This window comes from Hypanus sabinus, unplaced genomic scaffold, assembly GCF_030144855.1.
Source record: "Hypanus sabinus isolate sHypSab1 unplaced genomic scaffold, sHypSab1.hap1 scaffold_343, whole genome shotgun sequence".
Taxonomy (NCBI): domain Eukaryota; kingdom Metazoa; phylum Chordata; class Chondrichthyes; order Myliobatiformes; family Dasyatidae; genus Hypanus; species Hypanus sabinus.
Window position 1 is genome coordinate 342,772 of NW_026781246.1, and position 21,422 is coordinate 364,193.

General features: G+C 45.4%; 2 protein-coding genes and 1 long non-coding RNA gene across 4 annotated transcripts in view; 2 read left to right on the plus strand and 1 right to left on the minus strand.

Moving 5' to 3' along the window:
* The window catches only part of LOC132388545 (NACHT, LRR and PYD domains-containing protein 12-like), a 318,834-nt gene that overhangs the window by 191,598 nt on the left and 105,814 nt on the right, over positions 1-21,422 (minus strand). The gene's annotated exons all lie outside the window — the stretch shown is intronic.
* LOC132388544 (carcinoembryonic antigen-related cell adhesion molecule 1-like) lies at positions 6,028-17,445 on the plus strand. 2 transcript variants are annotated; one of them, XM_059960908.1, is made up of 4 exons: positions 6,028-6,106; positions 6,308-6,625; positions 12,925-13,211; positions 17,324-17,445. In XM_059960908.1, exons 1-4 carry the CDS (start codon positions 6,055-6,057, stop codon positions 17,399-17,401), a joined length of 735 nt encoding a protein of 244 aa, XP_059816891.1. In that variant the 5' UTR covers positions 6,028-6,054; the 3' UTR covers positions 17,402-17,445. The 2 variants fall into 2 exon arrangements, with proteins under 2 accessions (XP_059816891.1, XP_059816892.1); XM_059960909.1 differs by having other exon boundaries at positions 17,333-17,408.
* LOC132388540 (uncharacterized) lies at positions 18,761-20,970 on the plus strand. The gene is made up of 4 exons (XR_009510263.1): positions 18,761-18,934; positions 19,130-19,171; positions 19,754-19,797; positions 20,154-20,970. It is a non-coding gene; the product is annotated as an uncharacterized LOC132388540 (long non-coding RNA).

Consider the following 21,422-nt stretch of genomic DNA (forward strand, 5'->3'; position numbering starts at 1 on the left):
TTCCCCTGCTTCAGGAGATCTCGGCCGATCAGTCTGCAACCTCAGACTTACAGTTGGTGGGCATCCGAAACGGACGGACACGACTGCACTCTGTGATAACTGACACCGTAACTGCCATACCTTTGGCAGCTTGCAGAAGTGAATTGGAGACGTGAACCAGAACTCGATTACGTGGAGTTTCTATGCTCCCGTCGAAGAGACACCACACTGAAACAAAAAAAAAAATCTGTTCTGAGATGCCCAATCCGTGTAATCAGTGCTTGCATTCAATGAGAGGCAGCTTTGCAAATATGAATATTTAGAAGACATTGTCAAGGGTTTAACGAGCTCACAGAGGTAAATTGAGGAAGAAAGCAAATAGCAGAGGAAGTTGGCGAATATTGTTTTGTACTTGCGGAGAGAAAGCAGACTCTGAAGGAAATTTACATATATTTACAAGCATGACTCTCGGATGTAAACCAGAACTTGTTTACTCAGAGTGTTTCCATGTTCCAGTTTGAGAGAGACCACCCTGAAAAAAATCTCCCCACAGCTAATGTTCTAAAGATTCCTAACCGATATAAACTCTGCTTGCCTTCAACAAAAGCTAGGTTTGCAATTGTGAATATTTAGAAAAGATTGTCAAGGGTTAAAATTCGGTTCTTTGTAAAAGAGCGGACAGAAGTAAATTGAGGAAGAAGGCAAATAGCTGAGGAGGTTGGCGCATATTGTTTTGTACTTGTGGGGACGGCGGAACTTTGTGGGGGAACAGGTGCGGAGAGAAAGCAGAGTCTAAATGATACTGACATATGTTTATAAGCTCGACTCTAGGATCTGACCATCTGCAACAGGAAGTTTCACAAGGTCTGACAATGGAGTGTGCTGAGCCTTTGGTTGTACTCTTCTCCAATTCCTTATGTTTTACCGAATTTGCTACAGAGCGCAGTGAAGAAGACTTCGCTATTGCATGAAAGCGGAAGAAGGAGAAACGGAGAAATGAGGCGGGGTAAGTTAGACATCTAGATTGGGGAATTTGCAGCGGTCTGCTATTGAGGAAACAGAACATGCACCTGAGAAATTAAGACTACAGCAGGTCACGCACAATATGTATTATTGGAAAGGACAGGAGAGACAGTGTGAAAATTCTGGACATCTGGAGCAAGACACAAAAAATGCTGAGAACTCAGCGGTCATGCAATATCTGTGGGGGGTAATGAGCCGTCACGGGTCGTGTCGAGACCCTGCAACGTGGGCAGTGAGATAGATTACAAAGTCGGCTGGTGCAAGATCTGGTGGAGGATAAGTGAATCAATTAAGAGGTATTGATGGGCAGTTGCGACGGGCAGAGAGTCGAAATGGTGTAAGAAGAAGTATCAAAGAATTATCCACTGTCATCTTCTGAATGATAAAGAGGGAGATATTTATATAAAGAGTCGAGCGTTGAGGGTGCGATGGGAGCTGACACGTGACAGAGGTGTCCAGTTAAACGCGTGAAAGATGGGAGTGACGTCAGATGTGTAAACATGGAGACCACGGCAGGGGTTGAGAGGTGATGGACAGTGGCAACAAGGGGAGGTGGAGATGTAACTTGACAGTAAAGCCAGGGTAAATCATGGGACCCCTGGAGGGTGAAAAGCAGAGCTGATGCGCACTTTGAGCGGAAAGACACTGTGGGTGTGTGAGTAATGCAAGACTGAGTCAGGGGTGAGTGTAATTAGGCTCGGTAACAGGGGGCCGGAGTGTTTGATGTGTACAGGAGGTTCCAGGTGGCGCTTAACAGACTGCAGGTAAAGCACATCTGTTTTGTTTTGTGATTTACAGCAAAGAAACAAGCTCTTCAGCCAACACACGCAAAATGCTGGTGGGACTCAGCAGGCCAGGCAGCATCTACAGAGAGAAGCGTTGTCGACGTTCCGGGCCGAGACCCTTCGTCAGGACTGACTGAAAGGGAAGGTACTAAGAAATTTGAAAGTAGGAGAGGGAGGGGGAAATGCGAGAAGTTAGGAGAAGACCAGAGGGGATGGGATGAAGCTAAGAGCTAGAAAGGTGATTGGCAAAAGAGATACAGAGCCGGAGAAGGGAAAGGATCATGGGACGGGAGGCCGAGAAAGAACGGGAGAGAGGAGAACCAGAGGGAGACGCAGAGCAGGCAAAGAGTGATGGGCAGAGAGAGAGAATGAGAGAGAAAAAAGGGGAGAATAAAAAAGGGATGGGGTAAGAAGAAGAGGAAGGGCATTAACGGAAGTTAGAGAAGTCGATATTCATGCCATCACGTTGGAAGCTACCCAAACGGCATATAAGTTGTTGTTCGTCCAACCTGAGTGTGGCTTCATCTTGACCGTAGAAAGGTGGTGATGGTTCTGGAGGTGTAGTGAGGGCTGGTAAGTTGCGGCTGTCCCTGAATATGCCCTGTTTTGAGATGTAACTGACCAGTTACTGGACTTTTTGGAGTTGGTGATGTACGGATCGGAATATGGAAGTGACAGCAAGATCAGATTGGACGTGATATTCACGCTAGTTGGAATGGGAAGAAGGGCCAGGCTGTTTGTTTCACGTCCCGTGTTTACCGAACTTATTAATGACCGTTTCACGTGTCCGCTTTGCGAACTTGAAATAGATGCGGAAATCTGAATTTTCAGCAACTACCTTGTCAATCTCCCACACCGTTCATTCAGAAGTATTGTTTCAGCAACCGCGAATTTGACACATCTTCATAGATCATCTGGCGGCGCGAGACCTCAAGGCATCTTGACCTAACCTGAGTGTGATGTGCTCTGGATTCCATGTGTGATGTCCTTCAGGCACTGCGAGGTTGCAAAAATGTTATGTACTTTCATTATCCAAAGTACTTGTTATAAACCCACAAGGATCTTTGTCTTCAGAGCATCTCACAGTTGCATGCCAAAGTAACGGTGTTCCCCACATTGCCCAACAAAATCCTCCTGAATATCAGCATTAACAAAACAAATGACATTTAATCACTATTTTTGCAAAGTAGCTTTTGTTCAGTGTATCAGCGGGAACAGCGACTATTTTTGCAAAACATCCCCTTAAAGATCAGCATTAACACAACAGCAACTAACAAGCGAAAGACCCGTTGCTACCCGTTGCAGATCAAATGTAAAGGCGCGATAATGCAGAGATGTCTCTCATTTATCGCCCCAATATTATTTCCTACATATGCGACGGGTATTGCTGTATTAGGCAGCTTCACTTCGAAAAATTTCAGTGACTGCGCATGACAAAAGGAGAAACACAACTGCACACGGCGATAAAAGACGCCGGCGGCAATACAGTGACGGCCGGAATTTCACTGGCAAAGTTGAAAGAGCGTCAGTGCAGAAGTCAGGCAGGACGCTGTCACCACCAGGGGGCAGTGTGGAAGATACAGACACGAGTTCAGAATGGGTGCATTGGTCACGCGCGTCACTGAGCCGCCCAACTTTGCAGTCAGATTCAATCTCGAGTATCTTTTCTGTGTCCTTAACATCGCCCGTCCGATTTAAAAACGTTGCACTACTGGCGATATAGGGCGACAATTTCCGGCAGCTCACTAATCTACAAGATGGACATTTTCTTAACTTTTATCGCAGCAATCTTCGGCCAATTAAGCACAAAAAACGACACGCGAATTCTATACATGCACCGGCGATCATATGAAGTCCAGGTGAACAGCAACGAGTCGTCAAAGATAAACTCCCAGCCATGCAAGTACTGCACCTGGAAGTGAGCGGAATTCCGCCAGAGAAGCGAGATTGACCAGGGGAGGACGGGGTGCGGTGGGTATCAGGCCAGAATGAAGCTACGGGAACACGACCACTGTTCCACCGCATTTTCCTGGCCAATGTACATTCATTAGAGTTCAGAGCACAGGGCCTAAGGACAAGATTGCTGTTTCGAAGGGACACAGAGGATTTCTGAGTCCTCTCTTTCACTGAGATGGCTCACTGCCATACTGTGAATGTCGCTCTCCAGCCCAAAGGGTTCTCAGTCCACCAGGCAGACCGATAGGCTGCATCAGATAAGAACAGAGCAGCGGCGAATCCTTCATGATAAACCATGGATTCGGAGCGTAACTGGGTGTCTCTTCCATGTTCACAGAATCTGCATTCCGATCCTCTAATTGAGGATCCCCAATCGCTATTGTACTCCCCTTTCACCATCCCCTTCTGGGCCGCAGAGCCAGACTCAGTACCTTCCTCCTGGTAATTTCCACTCCCGGCAAACCACCAAATGCATCCAGCTATTGAGGTGTACGGCCACAAGGGGTCACTGCTCCGGCTGCCTATCCACTCTGCCTCTCCCGCAGGTTACCTGTGATCCTGTCGCCTTCCTCTCGGGTGGCTCCCTCCCTGTAGCATCTGCCTATCACCACCTCATTGTCCCGTGTGAGTCAAAGCTCATGGAACAGCAGCTCCCGTTCATGGGACATGCATGGAACATGCACCCGATGTACATTGTGCGGGTCTGTTTATGTATTTATGCGGGATAGAGGCGGTATCCCAGTTTCTCTAAATCTCACACAAGGTACATGACACTGACTCCACTCCAGCAAAGGCCGTTCCAACAAAGGAGAATCCTTGTACATCTGGCTGGCCAATTCAGAGAAGTCCCGTCATTGCTGTCATAACCGCCAAGTGGCGGAACGCGTCCTCAGTACATTAATAAGTAATATATGCATACAATGTACATAACATTTCGGTAAGTAAACCAGCGAATGAACGAGTAAGTAAATTAAATAATGAAAAAGTAAACGAACTATCAAATAAAAAAAAAGAATAATGAGCTCGCCTTCATGGGTCCATGTACCGCTCAAAAAAAAACTGATTGCAGAAGATATTGGTAGCTCATTGAGAGTGGGTCTTCCGGCTCATGTACCTACCTTCCAGATGGCGATAAGGACACGAGAATATATCCCGGATGGTGGCAATGAGAAGAAAGCATATTCCGTTTTGTACGAATAGGAAGGGTGTATATCCCGAATGGTTGTAATGGGACAAGAGCATATACCTGACGGTAATCACCCTTAATTATGGACCTGGTATTCCTGAGGAACCAGCTTTTGAAGATTTTCTCGATTATGAAGAGGCTTGCACTGTGATGAATGTGATTGTTGTACACAAGCCTATGCAATCTGTGTCAATCCTGTGCATTGCAGCCTGCACACCAGACGGTGATGGAAACAGTCAGAATACTCTCCACCTTGCATGTGCGGACATTTTCCAGTTTTTGGAGACATACCCATACCAAATCTCTTCAAGCTTTGTGGGCCAAAGGGTCTTTATTGTGCTGTAGGCTTTTTCTGTTTCTATGTTTCTATCCCCTAATGGAATACAGCCGCTGACGTGCCTTTCTTTGTGAATGTGTAACTGTGTGAGGCCAAGCAGAGATTCTCTCAGAAGGAGCTTAAACCTACTCACCCTCACCACCGCCGACCCTTCAATGAGGACTGGTGTGTGATCTCCCGACTTCTCCTTCTCGGAGTTCACAGTCACATCCTTGGTCTTGCTGTCTCTGTGTGCAAAATTATTGCGGCGGCAACACTCAGCCAGTCTACCTAACCGGAGGGAGGTAGTTTGGAGGAAATTTCCACATGATCTGGTACAGGACAACACCAGAGTATCGAGGGCCGAATACCCTTCTGCTTCTCTAGCGTTTTAGGTTCGTTCATTCTCCGCCTTCTCGCTCTGCGCTCCAGTCAGCTCCGGTTTTTCAGATAACGGGCTCTCGGGATCTCTCATGGAGACCAGGAATTGAGGCTCACTCTCCGAATGTAACAGAGGCAGGGGCCGCTCTCTCGGGATCGCGCGGATGACGTTCACTTTACTCTCTCCCTTTCTCTTCATGTCGGTGGGTGAGAGACACTCTCTTTGAGACCATTATCGCACTCAACAAAACAGCAGCAGATAGTTGTAGAACAACACACAGGATTTGATGTCGATTCGAGCAAAGTACAGACTCTCTGATCCAATCAGCGCTGCCGCTTGTGACGTCAGAATCCAGATATCGGACCCGCAAACCAGGAAGTGCGGCTCAGTCTCCGAGTGTAACAGAGATCGGCGCTGCTCTCTCGGGATGTCGGGACTGGCCTTCGCAGCTCTCGTTCTTTGTCTCCACATAACGGCGGGTGAGGGTCACTCTCTCGACCAGTCAGCGGTCAGATAATTAACAGAACGACCGGTAGTTAAGGGAATGAAGATGAGATTATAATTATCGACCTTACTGAGCTAAGAACAAATCCCTGGTATCTGTACAGATTGAGTTAAGTGCAGTTCCCAAGTCTATCCGCGTCTGTCGCTTTTCCCTCATATGATTTTCTCTTTCTCAGGTGGGTCCCAGCAGTTTACTATTATCATTGAGCACAGCCAGATAAATGTCACCGCTGGAGGTGAGGCGCTTTTTTCAGTCCGGCCATCGTCCGAGGTCAACAGTGGAAGCTGGATTTTTAATGGGATAACAGTCGCCCAGTGGATCGGTCAGACCGGGTCTGTAGATATAGCCTACACATCGCGGAGTGAGTTATTCACCTCCAACGGGTCGCTTCTGCTGAAGTCGGTCAACATGTCGGACAGCGGGGAATACCGTGTGAATATGGTTCCAACAAATGGCTCCCAGTCCTCAGCGACCGTCACTCTGCGTGTCGTTGGTAAGTGATATAGAGTCATGCGATCTCGGACTATAACTTTCATTTTATTCCTGTGGTGAAAGAATACACTACAATCTTTACGGTGGTCGCAGAACCTGGTCTCCAGTGAACTCTGCCGGACCTGGTCTCGGACTGTTCAGTTCTCACTGCTGTGCGTGGCTGTGTATCCCCGTTTCTGTCTGCAGGCTGCTCGCACCTGTGTGTGCCGGATTCAGTTCCGTCTTCAAGGCCATCAAGTAATCATTTGTGCTGTATTTTACTCTATTTTTTGAAAACGACTGTTTCTCAGGACAGCTGGAAATGATTAGTTGTAAATCACCTAGCGGAACGTTTAACGATGTTCCCCTCCCCAGTGCCGCCAACATGTCTATGACAGTATAGAATCATAGAAAACCCACAGCACAATACAGGCCCTTCGGTCCACGTGTGTCGAAAATCTCCCTGCCGTAGGAATCACTATGCTTACATATAACCTCCATTTTTTCTAAGCACTTACCTGTCCAAAAGTCTCTTTAAAGCCCCTATCGTATCCGCCTCCACCACCGTTGCCGGCAGTTCATTCCACGCACTCACCACCCTCTGCCTAAAAGATTTACCCCTGGTATCTCCTCTGTATCTGCTCCCCGGAGCCTTAAAACTGTGTCCTACTATAGCAACCATTTCAGCCCTGGGAAAAAGCCTCTGACTATCCACACAATCAATACCCCTCATCATCTTGTACACCTCTATCAGGTCACCTCTCATCCTCCGTCCCTCCAAGGAGAAAAGGCCGAGTTCACTGAACCTGTTTTCATTAGGCATGCTCCCTAATCCAGGCAACAACATTGTAAATCTCCTCTGCACCCTTTCTATGGCTTCCACATCCTTCCTCTAGTGAGACGACCAGAATATTGACAGCATTCTGAAGTTTTATCTCTGATTTGTGCATCTGCAGTAATTTGCTTTAAGCAGAATATATCTCCTTGGAGCCATCATTTCACCACAGTACGTTACAGGTGATACATGATCTGTGGTATTTTTACAGAAGCCCAACACCACATCGAATGACGCTGACTCGGTAGAACACAATGACACAGTTAGTTTGGAGTGCACGGCAAGAGGGGGACATGCTTCTTATTCGCGGTTAATGAAAAACAAAACAGATAGCTATAACGTTAGGATGACCGTGAGCAGCACATCGAGTGAACGTTTACCGCAAGTATCACTGTATTAGCCCATGTGTCAAAAACTTATTATGTTTTAAATGAAGAAAATACAACAAAAATAATGATGTGGAAAGGGACTTGTCAGTAATTTGTGTAGGATTGTCTGAAGGTTAAATTAGAGGTTGAGTCTCTTGTGAGGAAGGGAAATTCGATGCTAGCATTCATTTCAAGAGGACAAGAATATAAAAGAAAGCATATAATATTGAAAGTTTATAATGCTCTGGTAGACCTCAATTGGAGTATTGTGAGCGGTTTTGGCCCCCTACCCGAGAATGGATGTGGTGAAATTGGAGAGGGTTCAAAGGGGGTTCACGAAAATGATTCCAGGATTGAAAGACTTGTCATAATAGGAGCCTTTAGTGTCTCTGAGCCTGTATTCACTAGAATCCAGAAGAGTTGAGAGGAAAGAAACTGTCTATCAGTTCACTCCTCATTCTTCTGATTCCAGTGAATACAGACACAAAGCATCAAATGCTCGTCATATGAAAACAATAGACTCATGTGAGTGAACTTCCTTTGAAGCCCTTCAGTATCAACACATCCTTTCCAGGAACGGTGCCCCAAATCTGCTCACAATACTCCAGCTGATGCCTCACTGGTGCTTAAACAGTTGAAAGGTCACGTCTTTGCTTTTACAATCTCGTCCACATGAAATGAATGTTAACATCGCCTTCTCCCCGTATTCCTTGATGCCCTGACCAATAGAAAATCTATCAACCTCTGCGTTAAATATACATAAAGACATGGTCTCCACCCCTGCTTGTGGCAAACAATTCCACGGATTTACTAAATCTTCTGAAGAAATACCCTTTCAGCTCCGTTCTGAAATGAGGTTTCTCTATTTTTAGCTGTGTCATCTTCACGTTGACTCTCCCACCACAGGAATCACCCTCTCTATAGGAAACTATAGTACATATTCATCCACGATAGGAAGCATCCTCTTCACATCCACTCTATCTGTGTCCTCTGGTCCCAGACACCCCAACTACAGGAAACATCCTCTCCACATCCACTCTATCTGTGTCGTCTAGTCCTACACCCCCCTCCTAATAGGAAACATACTCTCCACATCCACTATATCGGTGTCCTCTGGTCCTAGACTCCGCCACTATAGAAAACATCCTCTCCACATCCAAACTATCTGTGTCTTCTGGTTCTAGACACCCCAACTACAGGGAACATCCTCTCCACATCCAATCTATCTGTGTCCTTTGGTCCTAGACTCCGCCACTACAGGAAACATCCTCTCCACATCCACTCTATCTGTGTCCTTTTGTACTAGACTCCCCCACTATAGGAAACATCCTCTCAACATCCACTCTATCTGTGTACTCTGATCCCAGACTCCTCCACTATAGGAAACATCCTCTCAACATCCACTCTATCTGTGTCCTCTGGTCCTAGTCTCCCCCGCTACAGGAAACATCCTCTCCACATCCAATCTATCTTTGTCCTCTGGTCCTAGATTCCATCACTACAGGAAACATCCTCTCCACATCCACTCTATCTGTGTCCTCTGGTCCTAGACTCCCCCACTACAGGAAACATCCTCTCCACATCCACTCTATCTGTGTCTCTGGTCCTAGACTCCCCCACTACAGGAAACATCCTCTCCACATCCACTCTATCTGTGTCCTCTGGTCCTAGACTCCCCCACTATAGGAATCATCCTCTCCATATCCACTCTATCTGTGTCCTCTGGTCCTAGACTCCCCCACTATAGGAAACATCCTCTCCACATCCACTCTATCTGTGTCCTCTGGTCCTAGACTCCCCCACTACAGGAAACATCCTCTCCACTTCCACTCTATCTGTGTCCTCTTCTCCTAGACTCCCCCACTATAGGAAGCATCCTCTCCACATCCACTCTGTGTTGTTTTTTAGAAGTTAGGAGGATGGTTAGTCGGAGGCCATAGTCCTCTCCACGTAGGCTCCAACAAGGCCTCTCACCTCTCGATAGTTTTCTATCAGGTCGCCCCTCTTTCTTCTGATTTCCAGTGAAAACAGACGCAAAGCCATCAAATGCTCTTTATACGAAAATCATTCAATGATAGACTCATATGAGTGAATTTCCAAGAAAAATGGGATATATCTGCTCCCAGTACTCAGGGTGATACCGCATTGGTGATTGAAAATTGAAAGATGACATCGTTGCTTTTATAATCTCGTCCACTTGAAATGAATGCTGACATTGCATTTGCCTTCCTGAGCAGAAAATCAACATGAACATTAACCTTCACTGGATCTTTCACAAGGACTCCCAAGTCGCAATGCACTTCAATACTCTGTCTTTTCCCTCTACTGTTTTATCTCCCATTTATTCAAACAAAGTGCATGACCGTTCTACGACACCTGCCTCTCTAAATCCTCAATGCGAAATGCCCCTCCACGTGTGTTCAAGTCGTCTGCAAACTTTACAAGAGTGCAATCAATTCCATCGTCCAAATCATTGACATGTGACAGGAAAATAATCGGCCCCAACACGGACCACCGGGGAACACCACTGGTCACTGGCAGACTGGCAGAGAAAGCTCACGCTTTGGCTTTCGCCAATCTGCCACTACTTTATCTTGCTGAATCTTCCATGTAATACCATTAACTCTAAGCTTGTAAAACAGCCTCACTTATAAAACCATCTAACCATATAACCATATAACAATCACAGCACAGAAACAGGACATTCCGGCCCTCCTAGTCCGTGCCGAACTCTTAATCTCACCTAGTCCCACCTACCCGCACTCAGCCCATAGCCCTCCACTCCTTTCCTGTCCATATACCTATCCAATTTTACCTTAAATGACACAACTGAACTGGCCTCTACTACTTCTACAGGAAGCTCATTCCACACAGCTATCACTCTCTGAGTAAAGAAATACCCCCTCGTGTTTCCCTTAAACATCTGCCCCCTAACTCTCAAATCATGTCCTCTCGTTTGAATCTCCCCTACTCTCAATGGAAACAGCCTATTCACGTCAACTCTATCTATCCCTCTCAAAATTTTAAATACCTCGATCAAATCCCCCCCCCACCAACCTTCTACGCTCCAATGAATATAGACCTAACTTGTTCAACCTTTCTCTGTAACTTAAGTGCTGAAACCCAGGTAACATCCTAGTACATCGTCTCTGCACTCTCTCTAATTTATTGATATCTTTCCTATAAATCGGTGACCAGAACTGTACACAATATTGCAAATTTGGCCTTACCAATGCCTTGTACAATTTTAACATTACATCCCAACTTCTGTACTCAATACTCTGATTTATAAAGGCCAGCGTTCCAAAAGCCTTCTTCACCACCCTATCTACATGAGACTCCACCTTCAGGGAACTATGCAGTGTTATCCTAGATCTCTCTGTTCCTCTGCATTCCTCAATGCCCTACCATTTACCCTGTATGTTCCATTTGGATTATTCCTGCCAAAATGTAGAACATAGGTGTCAAACTCAAGGCCCGCGGGCCATATCCGGCCCGGCGTAGAATTATATACGGCCCGCGAGATCATTTTAGATGGATCTATTATTTTAATTATTAATGGCCCGGCGATATGAACCCTATGATTGTAAGTTAGTACCAATCATAAAAAAAGACTGCTTGCTCAGCAGTCTTCTTCATAAGAAACGGAATTTCTGAAGTGAAACACTTTGTAGTTACAGCAGAGACTGAGACACATGAGAACAGGCTGAGAAAACGGAGGCAATGAAAGCTGCGTTCGCCCGCGCCCGACTGATCCGGCCCGCATGAAGCTGCATTTTGCCCAATCCGGCCCGTGACCTAAAATGAGTTTGACACCCCTGACTGATGTAGAACCTCACACTTCTCAGCATTAAACTCCATCTGCCAACGTTCAGGCCATTCTTCTAACCGGCATAATTCTCCCTACAAGCTTTGAAAACCCACCTCATTATCCTCAACACCTCCTACCTTCGTATCATGTATGGCACCTTGACCTGGCCTTCTGAAAATTCCCGAACACAACATCGACCGGTTATCCTTTGTCTATCCTGCCTGTTATTTCTTCAAACGATTCCAGCAGATTTGTCAGGCAAGATTTCCCCCTGAGGGAAGCATGCTGACTGCAGCCTATTTTATCATCTGCCTCCAAGTACCCTGAGACCTCATCCTTAATGATCGTCTCTTTTCCCAACAGTTCTGGCCAACTCCCGTCCCACGGGTCTGTAATTCGATTGACCCCATTGTGATACTGACACATAAGACTTCAGCTTCTCCTTCACAAATTTCAGTGTGAATTCGATCACGTTATAAACACTTTACCGAAGTTCTTTGTTTTCTTTTCCCTAAAGGTCTCTGTTCAATTCTGTATCTTTGCTCGACACCAAATCCAGAATAGATAATAGATGATCCTCTACTGGGCTCAACCACCAACTGCCCTGAAACACCAGCTCGCAGGGACTCTACAAGATCACCCTGCTGGAATCCAGTACCAACCTGATTTTTCCAATCTATCTTCCTATTGAAATCCCTCCTTACTTATTGTAACATTGCCCACTAGACATGCATTTTCTATCACACGTTGTTGTTTTAGGCCGCATCATTGTTCTGTCTGGCGGTCTCCGTGCAATTCCCATTAGGGATATTTTACCCTCGCTGTTCCACATTGGTTTAATACTTTCCCACCCACTTTCACCTCTTTCTAATAATTTAACTTCATTTTTCACCAACACATCAAACCCGACCCGCTTGTCCTCCTGCCGGTCCTTTCGATACAATATGTATCCTTGGACATCAAACACCCGGCTATAACCTTGATTCAGTGTTGCCGACAGTATTATAGGACGAATTTTGTAGGTGCAATAAGATGTAAAAAGACAGAGCATTCGGGGAGACCAGCTTATTCTCATTTGTTCCAGAAGACAATTAAAGTAAAGCCAAGTTACTAAGAAACAGCAGTAAAGCTAGAAACTCCGCCGGAGTTTCATTCACTCCGCGATCTGATCTGAAATGGAAACACATGGGGATCAGAGACAGGAATGGCGACAGAGGCGGGGATCGTGAGTTGGCGAACCAAATGTTATGAACATGATGTCGCTGAAACCAAGTGTAACTCCATTCGAATTTTAATTGTATTTACAGAGCCAGTGACTAGGGTTGCCGTGGTGACCAATAATTCCACTCCCCTGGAAAACCTCGATACCGTCGCACTGAGTTGTGTTGCGTCGGGCTCTGTTCAGACACGGACATGTTTCAAGGATGACCAACCCATCCGGGAAACAGGCAGAATATTTACATCTCCCGACAGGGCGAAACTGACTATAATCAGAGCTAACAGAAACGACGCAGGGACGTACAAGTGCATCGCCCGCAACTCTTTCAGCAGTGGGCTGGAGAGATCTACGTGGAGGTTTACTGCAAGTACACAGGTAACCAGCAACCATCATTTGTACCGGATTTTATTCTACTCGACAGGTATTCTCATTTTGTAGATAGGCCGGAGAAGGTCAGAATTGTACCGGAGCGTCCAGTTGTTTCAAATATAGTGCCAAACCTGACGTTCAAATGCCAAGTGTAAATAAGTCCAGATCCAGCTTATTGGCTCAAAGTGGCTGACACTCAATAGACAATAGACAATAGGTGCAGAAGTAGACCATTCGGCCCCTCGAGTCTGCACCGCCATTCTGAGATCATGGCTGATCATTCACTATCAATACCCAGTCCCTGCCTTGTCCCCATTTCCCTTGATTCCCCTATCCATCAGATATCTATCTAGCTCCTTCTTGAAAGCATCCAGAGAATTGGCCTCCACCGTCTTCCGAGGCAGTGCATTCCACACCTCCACAACTCTCTGGGAGAAGAAGCTCTTCCTCAACTCTGTTTTAAATAACTGACCTCTTATTCTCAATCCATGCCCTCTGGTACTGGATTCTCCCAACATCTGGAACATATTTCCTGCCTCAATACTATCAAATCCTTTAATCATCTTAAACGTTTCAATCAGATCCCCTCTCAATCTCCTCAATTCCAGCGTGTACAAGCCCAATCTCTCCAATCTCTCTGCGTAAGACAGCCCTGCCGTCCCAGGAATCAACCTAGTGAATCTACGCTGCACTTCCTCAATTGCCAGAATGTCCTTCCTTAAACCTGGAGACCAAAACTGTACACAATATTCCAGGTGTGGTCTCACCAGGGCCCTGTACAAATGCAAAAGGACATCCTTGCTCTTATACTCAATTCCCCTTGTAACAAAGGCCAACATTCCATTTGCCCTCTTCATTGCCTGTTGCACTTGCTCATTCACGTTCATTGACTAGTGAACTAGGGCTCCTAGGTCTCTTTGCATTTCTCCCTTACCTAACTCTACCCCGTTCAGACAATACTCTGCCCTCTTGTTTCTGCTCCCAAAGTGGATAACTTTACATTTATTCACATTGAATGACATCTGCCAAGTATCTGCCCACTCACCCAGCCTATCCAAGTCTCCCTGTATTCTCCTAACGTCCTCTTCGCATGTCACACTGCCACCCAGTTTAGTATCGTCAGCAAACTTGCTGACATAGTTTTCAATGCCCTCATCTAAATCATTGACATAAATCGTAAAGAGCTGTGGTCCCAATACAGAGCCCTGTGGTAACCCACTAGTCACCTCCAGCCAGTCCGAGAAACACCCATTCACTGCTACCCTTTGCTTTCTATCTGCCAACCAGTTTTCTATCCATGTTGAAACCCTGCACCCAATGCCATGAGCTCTGATTTTACTCACTAATCTCCTATGTGGCACATTATCGAATGCCTTCTGAAAATCTAGGTATACAACATCCTCTGGCTTACCCTCGTCTAACATCCTTGTTACACCCTCCAAAAACTCCAAAAAACTTTACAACTCCAGCACTCCGAGGGACGAGTTGTAAAGTTTGATGACCACAGGCAGCAATGACTTCCTATGACGCTCAGTGTTACATCTCGGTGGAATGAGTCCCTGGTTGAATGTACTCCTGTGCCTAACCAGTACATTATGGAGTGGATGGGAGTCACTATCCAAGATGGCATGCAACTTGGACAGCATCCTCTTTTCAGACACCACCGTCAGAGAGTCCAGTTCCACCCCCACAACATCACTGGCCTTACTAATTAGTTTGTTGATTCTGTTGGTATCTGCTACCCTCAGCCTGCTGCCCCAGCACACAACAGCAAAAATGATAGCACTGGCCACCACAGACTCGTAACCATCCACAGCATCTTCCAGCAGATGCTAAAGCTACTCAGTCTCCTCAGGAAATTGAGACGACTCTGACCCTTCTTGTAGACAGCCTCAGTGTTCTTTGACCAGTCCAGATTTTTGTTAAATTGTATCCTCAGGTACTTGTAATCCTTCCCACATGTCCGCACTGACCCTTTGGCTGGAAACAGGGGTCACCGGTGCCTTGGCCCTCCGCAGGTCCACCGCCAGCTCCTTAGTCTTTTTCACATTAAGCTGCAGATGATTCTGCTCGCACCATGTGACAAAGTTTCCCACCGTAGCCCTGTACTCAGCCTCATCTCCCTTGCTGATGCATCCAACTATGGCACTGTCATCAGAAAACTTCTGAAGATGGCAAGACTCGGTGCAGTAGTTGATGTCCGAGGTGTAGATGATGAAGAGAAAAGGAGACAGGACAGTCCCCTGTGGTGCCCCAGTGCTACCGACCACTCTGTCTGACACACTGTGTTGTAAGTACTGTGTGCCAGTGCTTGAAAGTGCAAGAAAGGATCTAAAAAGCGTAGACTGGGACAGGTTGTTCTCTTGAAAGGATGTCGTTGGTAAGTGGGAGGTCTGGAAAGGAGAAATTTTGAGACAGCAGAGTTTGTATGTTCCTGTCAGGGTTAAAGGCAAAGCGAATAATAATAAGGAACCTTAGTTCTCGAGAGATATTGGAACTCTGATGAAAAAGAAGAGAGAGATGTGTAACATATATAGGCAACAGCGATGAAATAAGGTGCTTGAGGATTATAAAAAGTGCAAAAAATATTTAGGAAATAAATCAGGAGTTCTAAAAGAAGACATGAGGTTGCTTTGGAAGTCAGGGTGAAGGATAATCCTAAGAGCTTCTACAGATATGTTAAGAGCAAAAGGATAGTAAGGGATAAAATTGGTCCGCTTGATGATCAGAGTGGTCGGCTATGTACGGAAACAAAAGAAATGGGGGAGATCTTAAATGTTTTTTTTTTGCATCTCTATTTACTAAGGGAACTGTGATGGACTCGTTGGAAATAATGCAAACAGGTAGTGAGGACATGGAACTTATACAAATTAAACAGGAAGAGGTACTCGCTGTCTTGAGGCAAATCAGTAGATAAATCCCCAGAACCTGACAGGGTATTCCCTCGGACCTTGATGGAGACTTGTGTTGAAATTGTAGGGGTCCTGGCAGATATATTTAAAATGTCGGTATCGACGGGTGAGGTGTTCCTGTTGTCCCGTTGTTTTTAAAAAAAAGCCTCTAAAAGTTATCCGAGAAATTATAGGCCGGTAAGTTTGACGTTAGTAGCAGGTAAATTAATTGAAGGATCACTAATAGAAAGGCTTTACAAGTATTTTGATAGACAGGGGCTTACCAGGGAGAGTCAAGATGGCTTTGTGCGTGGTCGGTCATGTTCAAGCCAATCTATTGGAGTTTCTCGAGGATGTTACCAGGAAAGTGGATGAATGGAAGGCTGTGGATGTTGACTACATAGACTTCAGTAATGCCTTTGACATGGGAGGTTACTAAGAAAGATTCATTCGCTGGGTATACATGGAGAGGTAGTGAATTGGATTAGATATTTTCTCAATGGCAGAAGCCAGAGAGTGGTAGTGGAGGATTGCTTCTCTGAGTGGAGGCCTGTGACTAGTGGTGTGCCACAGGGATCAGTGCTGCGTCCATTGTTATTTGTCATCTATATCAATGATCTCGATGACAATGTGGTAAATTGGATCAGCAAATTGATTAATGATACAAAGATTGGAGGTGTAGTGGACAGTGCGGAGAGTTTTCAAAGCTTGCAGGGGGATTTGGACCAGTTGGAAGAATGAGCTTCTTCACACAGCGAAGAGTGGGAGTGTGGATTGAGTTGACAGGTGAACTGGTAAATGAGGGTTCATTTTAATCTTCTAGAGAAACTTGGACAGGTACATGGATGAGATGTGTATGTAGGGATATGCTGCAGGTGCAGGTCAGTGGGACTAGGCAGGAAAATGGTTCCACAGAGCCGAGAAGGGCCGAAGGGCCTTTTTCTGTGCTGTAATGTTTTATGTTTCTATGGTTCCATTCGGAAATTTGCAATGGGATATCCACCCCCCCCCACATCCTTCTAAATTCAAACGAGTAAACACCCAGAGCAATTAAACGTTCCTCGCATGTTAACCCTTTCATTCCGGGAATAATCCTTGCGACACAATATGCGACTCTAAACTGACTCAGTCAAATTGTTGTGAAAATGAATTTGCCAGTGATAAAGACGTGTTCTCAGAATGTAAGATATATAAACATATATATATGTTTCCCTTGTGTGTTATCAGCAAAAACAGATGGCAATTGCACCCTCGGCTCTGGCGCAATCGTGGGCATTGTACTTGGTTTACTTGGCATGGGCCTGATCGGCGGAGTCAATGGATGGTTGATCGCGAGGAAATCCGGCGGGTATATGCATGCTTTCTCCTAATATAGCCTCTACTTTTAATTGGTGCGGTAGAATTCTGTTTTCTTTTTCTTTTTATTTTTTTGCAAAAGTGATATACCAAAAGCTTTAATACGAGTTTGAGATGCGACAGGTGGATGAAGCAAATTACACAAGCTGGAGAAGGAAATACATAAATACTTGCTGACGGTTCATGTGCAAGGCTCAGGAATGGAACACGAGCGGTGCATGGGTGGAGAGGTTCAACAGGCACTGACATCCTTTCGGTGAGCGGTAACGCATATCAGACCATAAGACCTCCACAGACGCAACATATTCCATAGATTTATCAGAGTCTGTCTAAAGTAATTTCTCCGCACCTCTGTTCTAAATGTACGGCCTTCGATCCTAAACCCGTGCTTTCTTGTCCTAAACTCCCCTCCCAAGGGAAGTAACTTTGCCATATGTGACTGAATATTACCCTGTCGACAACAATCAACTTGCAGCTGGTCAATTCTCGACACTCGCCTGGTGATTAAAAAAAAAAAACGGGGACCGCTCCGGCTCCACCTTTCTCCATTTTTTTTTACATCTCATTTCCCAAAAGCTGCTAAAACTGATCAGCAAGTCCGGAAACATTCCACAGATCAGGGGTGACCCGGGGACAGAATCAGCATTAAACTTTCACGTGGGCGTTGTTTTCCTGAAATTTGAACATCTTTCCGAAAGCGGAAGCGTTCAGTGATACATGTGTCACTTTCCCCTGAAAAACTGAGATCTGAAGGCCCAGAACACTATCGCCGTGCAATCCAATATGCTCACTGTTGTTAAGATCGAGTAGGACTGGAATCGGACATCACATAACCGGAACAGATTCAGGGAATAACCATGGAGTATCCGATGGAACTGTAGGAGCCGTTCTCATTCGGTGTATCAGTGCAAGAAGCCACTTCTTCCGAATTCATGTTTTGACCTTTGTTTCTGTTTATTCAGGATCAATGATCCCCCACAATCCCAGTACGACACGAGCGTCAATTCCGGAAGGAAGAGTGAGTGAACTGCATTTCAATTGTTCTACTACTGAGTTCCTGGAAATCTTAACATTTCATTTAGATATGGGAGTCCCGAGTACACAGAATCTGCAGGTTTTCATCCGAGCAAATGTTCACGAATAATGCTGCTTGGGTTGTTGGGTTGTCCAGTTAAATAGGTAGACATTTTCAACTCAGGATTACAATAACTTTGGAGGGGTGGTATGGTATTTCCCTTTCTGTATCTGACCTAAATTATTGGTCGTCTATACAGGGGGTGACCGGTTTCTGGCGTTTGTGGGAATGTAGTTCGTGCTGTCGCTGGCATTTTGTTTTCTGTCCGGATTGACATCCGCTGTATTAACAACGGCCCATGATGCTCTTCACCGCTGTGACGTATCTGTACTGTTCCCGCAGGCACCGTGGATACAAACACCGTGAACGCATCGGGAACCTATGAAAATCTCTCAAGGGATGAACAGGTTGGATTTTTGAATTATGTTCATGATCTCAGTCATTGTTTGAAAGATGAGAAGATAAGTAATGTGATGGGTCGCGTCCGAGCAGCAATGAATGTGAAGATTGATACCCTCGGGGTTTACATGTGGAGAGACAGAATACAATTGTCGAGCGCAAGGTTAAACGTCACAATATAAATCTTCAATTTCTCTTTTCAGGGCGCAAGGAACGATGCACAAGATGGAAACTCCACTTACACGGTGAGGGAATTATTTGCGTCAGTCCTTTTTTGAAGTAATTGTTCCCACTTCACACAGTATGATGAATCACACAGCGGTTGAACTCATGAAGTAATATGTGTCGGTCTTTACTGCGGAGCAGACCATCAGTATGACAGTGTCAGGGCACCGGAGTGGTTGCAGTCACTAGAATAAGGAGAAGATGCAAGGCAAGCTGGAAGGGCTGAAGGTGGAGAAATCACCTGGATTAACTGCACCCTAGCATTCTGAAACGTGTCTCTAAAGGGGTAGAGGAGGGAATAGTACTGGTATGCCAAGCTGAAGATTACTATGGAATTGTTTTTGAGGACTAGAAAGTTGCAAATATCACTCTGATCTTCTTGAAGGAAGAGAAGCAAGGAATTACGTGCCCTTTCGCTTGGGGACCATGTCTGTCTGTCTCGGATCCTCTGTTCATCACGGTCCGTCTGCTTTGTGTTACTTTCAGACATAATTTATTAAATGTGCGCAGATACTCTTCAATATTCTTGCAGTTCACTTCATTCACAGAATGTTTCTAATAAAAAAAATCTGCTAATGATGCCGATTTCCTCTCATTAACAGGGACTTGTCCTGGAGGACCGATCTGTTTACAGTGATCTGAAGAGGTATGTGAACGGGACATTGGGCTGCCGATACGTAGTGTTACTTGTAAAGGAAACGTATCCACTAGTTTCAGTTCTGTGGGCCGTGCAGGGCCACGGTTGTGCCCGTGATTAGCAGTTTCGAGACAAGTAACTGCGCAAGACTGGAGTTGGGCGGCATCGTACAACGATATACTGTTATTGAAAGGAACAAATTTCCTGGGACCGTGGCGATATGAAATCTCCTAGTTGTATTGAAGGTTGCAATGTCACGATGTTTGACACAGATTCAAAAGTCTTCACTTCGTATTTATCCTCCCCAGCAGCAGCACTTCCGGATCGCTGACGTGGTCAACATAAATTGTGTGTTGTTTCCGCAGATGACGTCACTGGTGAAGAGAAGAGGATGGTTGGCCCGTGAATTGACACAGAGGAAGGACAACCATCGAGGGAAAAGCCACCGTTCAGAATGTCCTTCATTGTTTCTTCATGGTTGTTCTCTATGTCTCCGTTAGATCTTTTCTGCGTTTCACATCCTCAGGACGAAGTCATCACTGAAGGTTTTGACTCGTTTGTATCACAGCAGCTTAGTTCCCTCACCTCAGCCCAGACTCCTATGTCCCATAATTGACACCTTCACTCTGCCGCCGACATTTGTCCTCTCAACGTTACACTGTGATATAATCTATATACCGTTTTGACCCACGTCATAGTCCGATAGTTTTCTGACTACTTGTTACGCTCAAGAACATGAAATATCGTAGCGCTTCACGCTCAACCCACAGATTAGCTTCGTTATTCACTTAGCGTGAGGCCGGAGTCGCGGCACAAGCGGCCAAGTGGTTTTAATTCCATTAATTGCACCCTTTAAGAAGAGATATATTGGGAAGGGTGTCCCGGCTATTGCAGAGAGATCTAGCAGAAAGACCCCGGGAATGAGGGAGCTCCCGTGAGAGGAGCGCCTGTCTACCACTCCCCTCAATGTTTTGAGGAGTTTGTTTAGGTGCGTTGCCAACAGTCGGGCATTCTCGGGCCGAGAACCCTTCCTTCCAAATTTTTAAGTGGATTCGAGTTGGCGGATTGATTTTTTTCCTAAGGAAGATGTATCGTTGTACAGCTCCGGGGTTATGCGCCCAATGTTGTTGTTATTCTTTTGCTTGTTTGTTTGATTTTCAGTTAGTAGTTTTTTTTTGTTATGAGGGGTTCTTTTTTTCCTTCATTTTCTTTCAAAAATATATTCTTAACACGTTATTTTCTTTTATTACTATTGACATTTTGCTTAGCTTTGTTAATCAGTTATTTGCTATTTTAATTCTTTCTTGCATATAATGACATACTGACTTAATGTATCTCCTTTTGTTAATCTTTAATAATAATTAATAAAAAGATTTTTTTTAATGAAAATGAGTCTCATAAAAGACCCATTTATCCGCCTTTGCTGGGAGGGCATTCCACACACCCATCACTCTCTGCGTGAAACTCTTACCTCTCATATCCCCCTTGTATCTACTTCCAAGCACTAGGAAGTTAGACCAGTCGTGTTAGCAACTTCATCCGAGGGAAATGCCTCTGAGGATCCACACGATCGATGCCTCTCATCACCTTAAACACCTCTATCAGGTCACCCCCGTCATCCTCCATCTCTCCAA

Bases quoted from the DNA above. Each gene is read 5' to 3' on its own strand.
- LOC132388544 (XM_059960908.1), top strand. From the start codon at position 6,055: ATGTCGGGACTGGCCTTCGCAGCTCTCGTTCTTTGTCTCCACATAACG. The intron at 6,626-12,924 runs GTAAGTGATATA...TTGTATTTACAG, and splicing joins CGTCACTCTGCGTGTCGTTG to AGCCAGTGACTAGGGTTGCC. The intron at 13,212-17,323 runs GTAACCAGCAAC...GTGTGTTATCAG, and splicing joins GGTTTACTGCAAGTACACAG to CAAAAACAGATGGCAATTGC.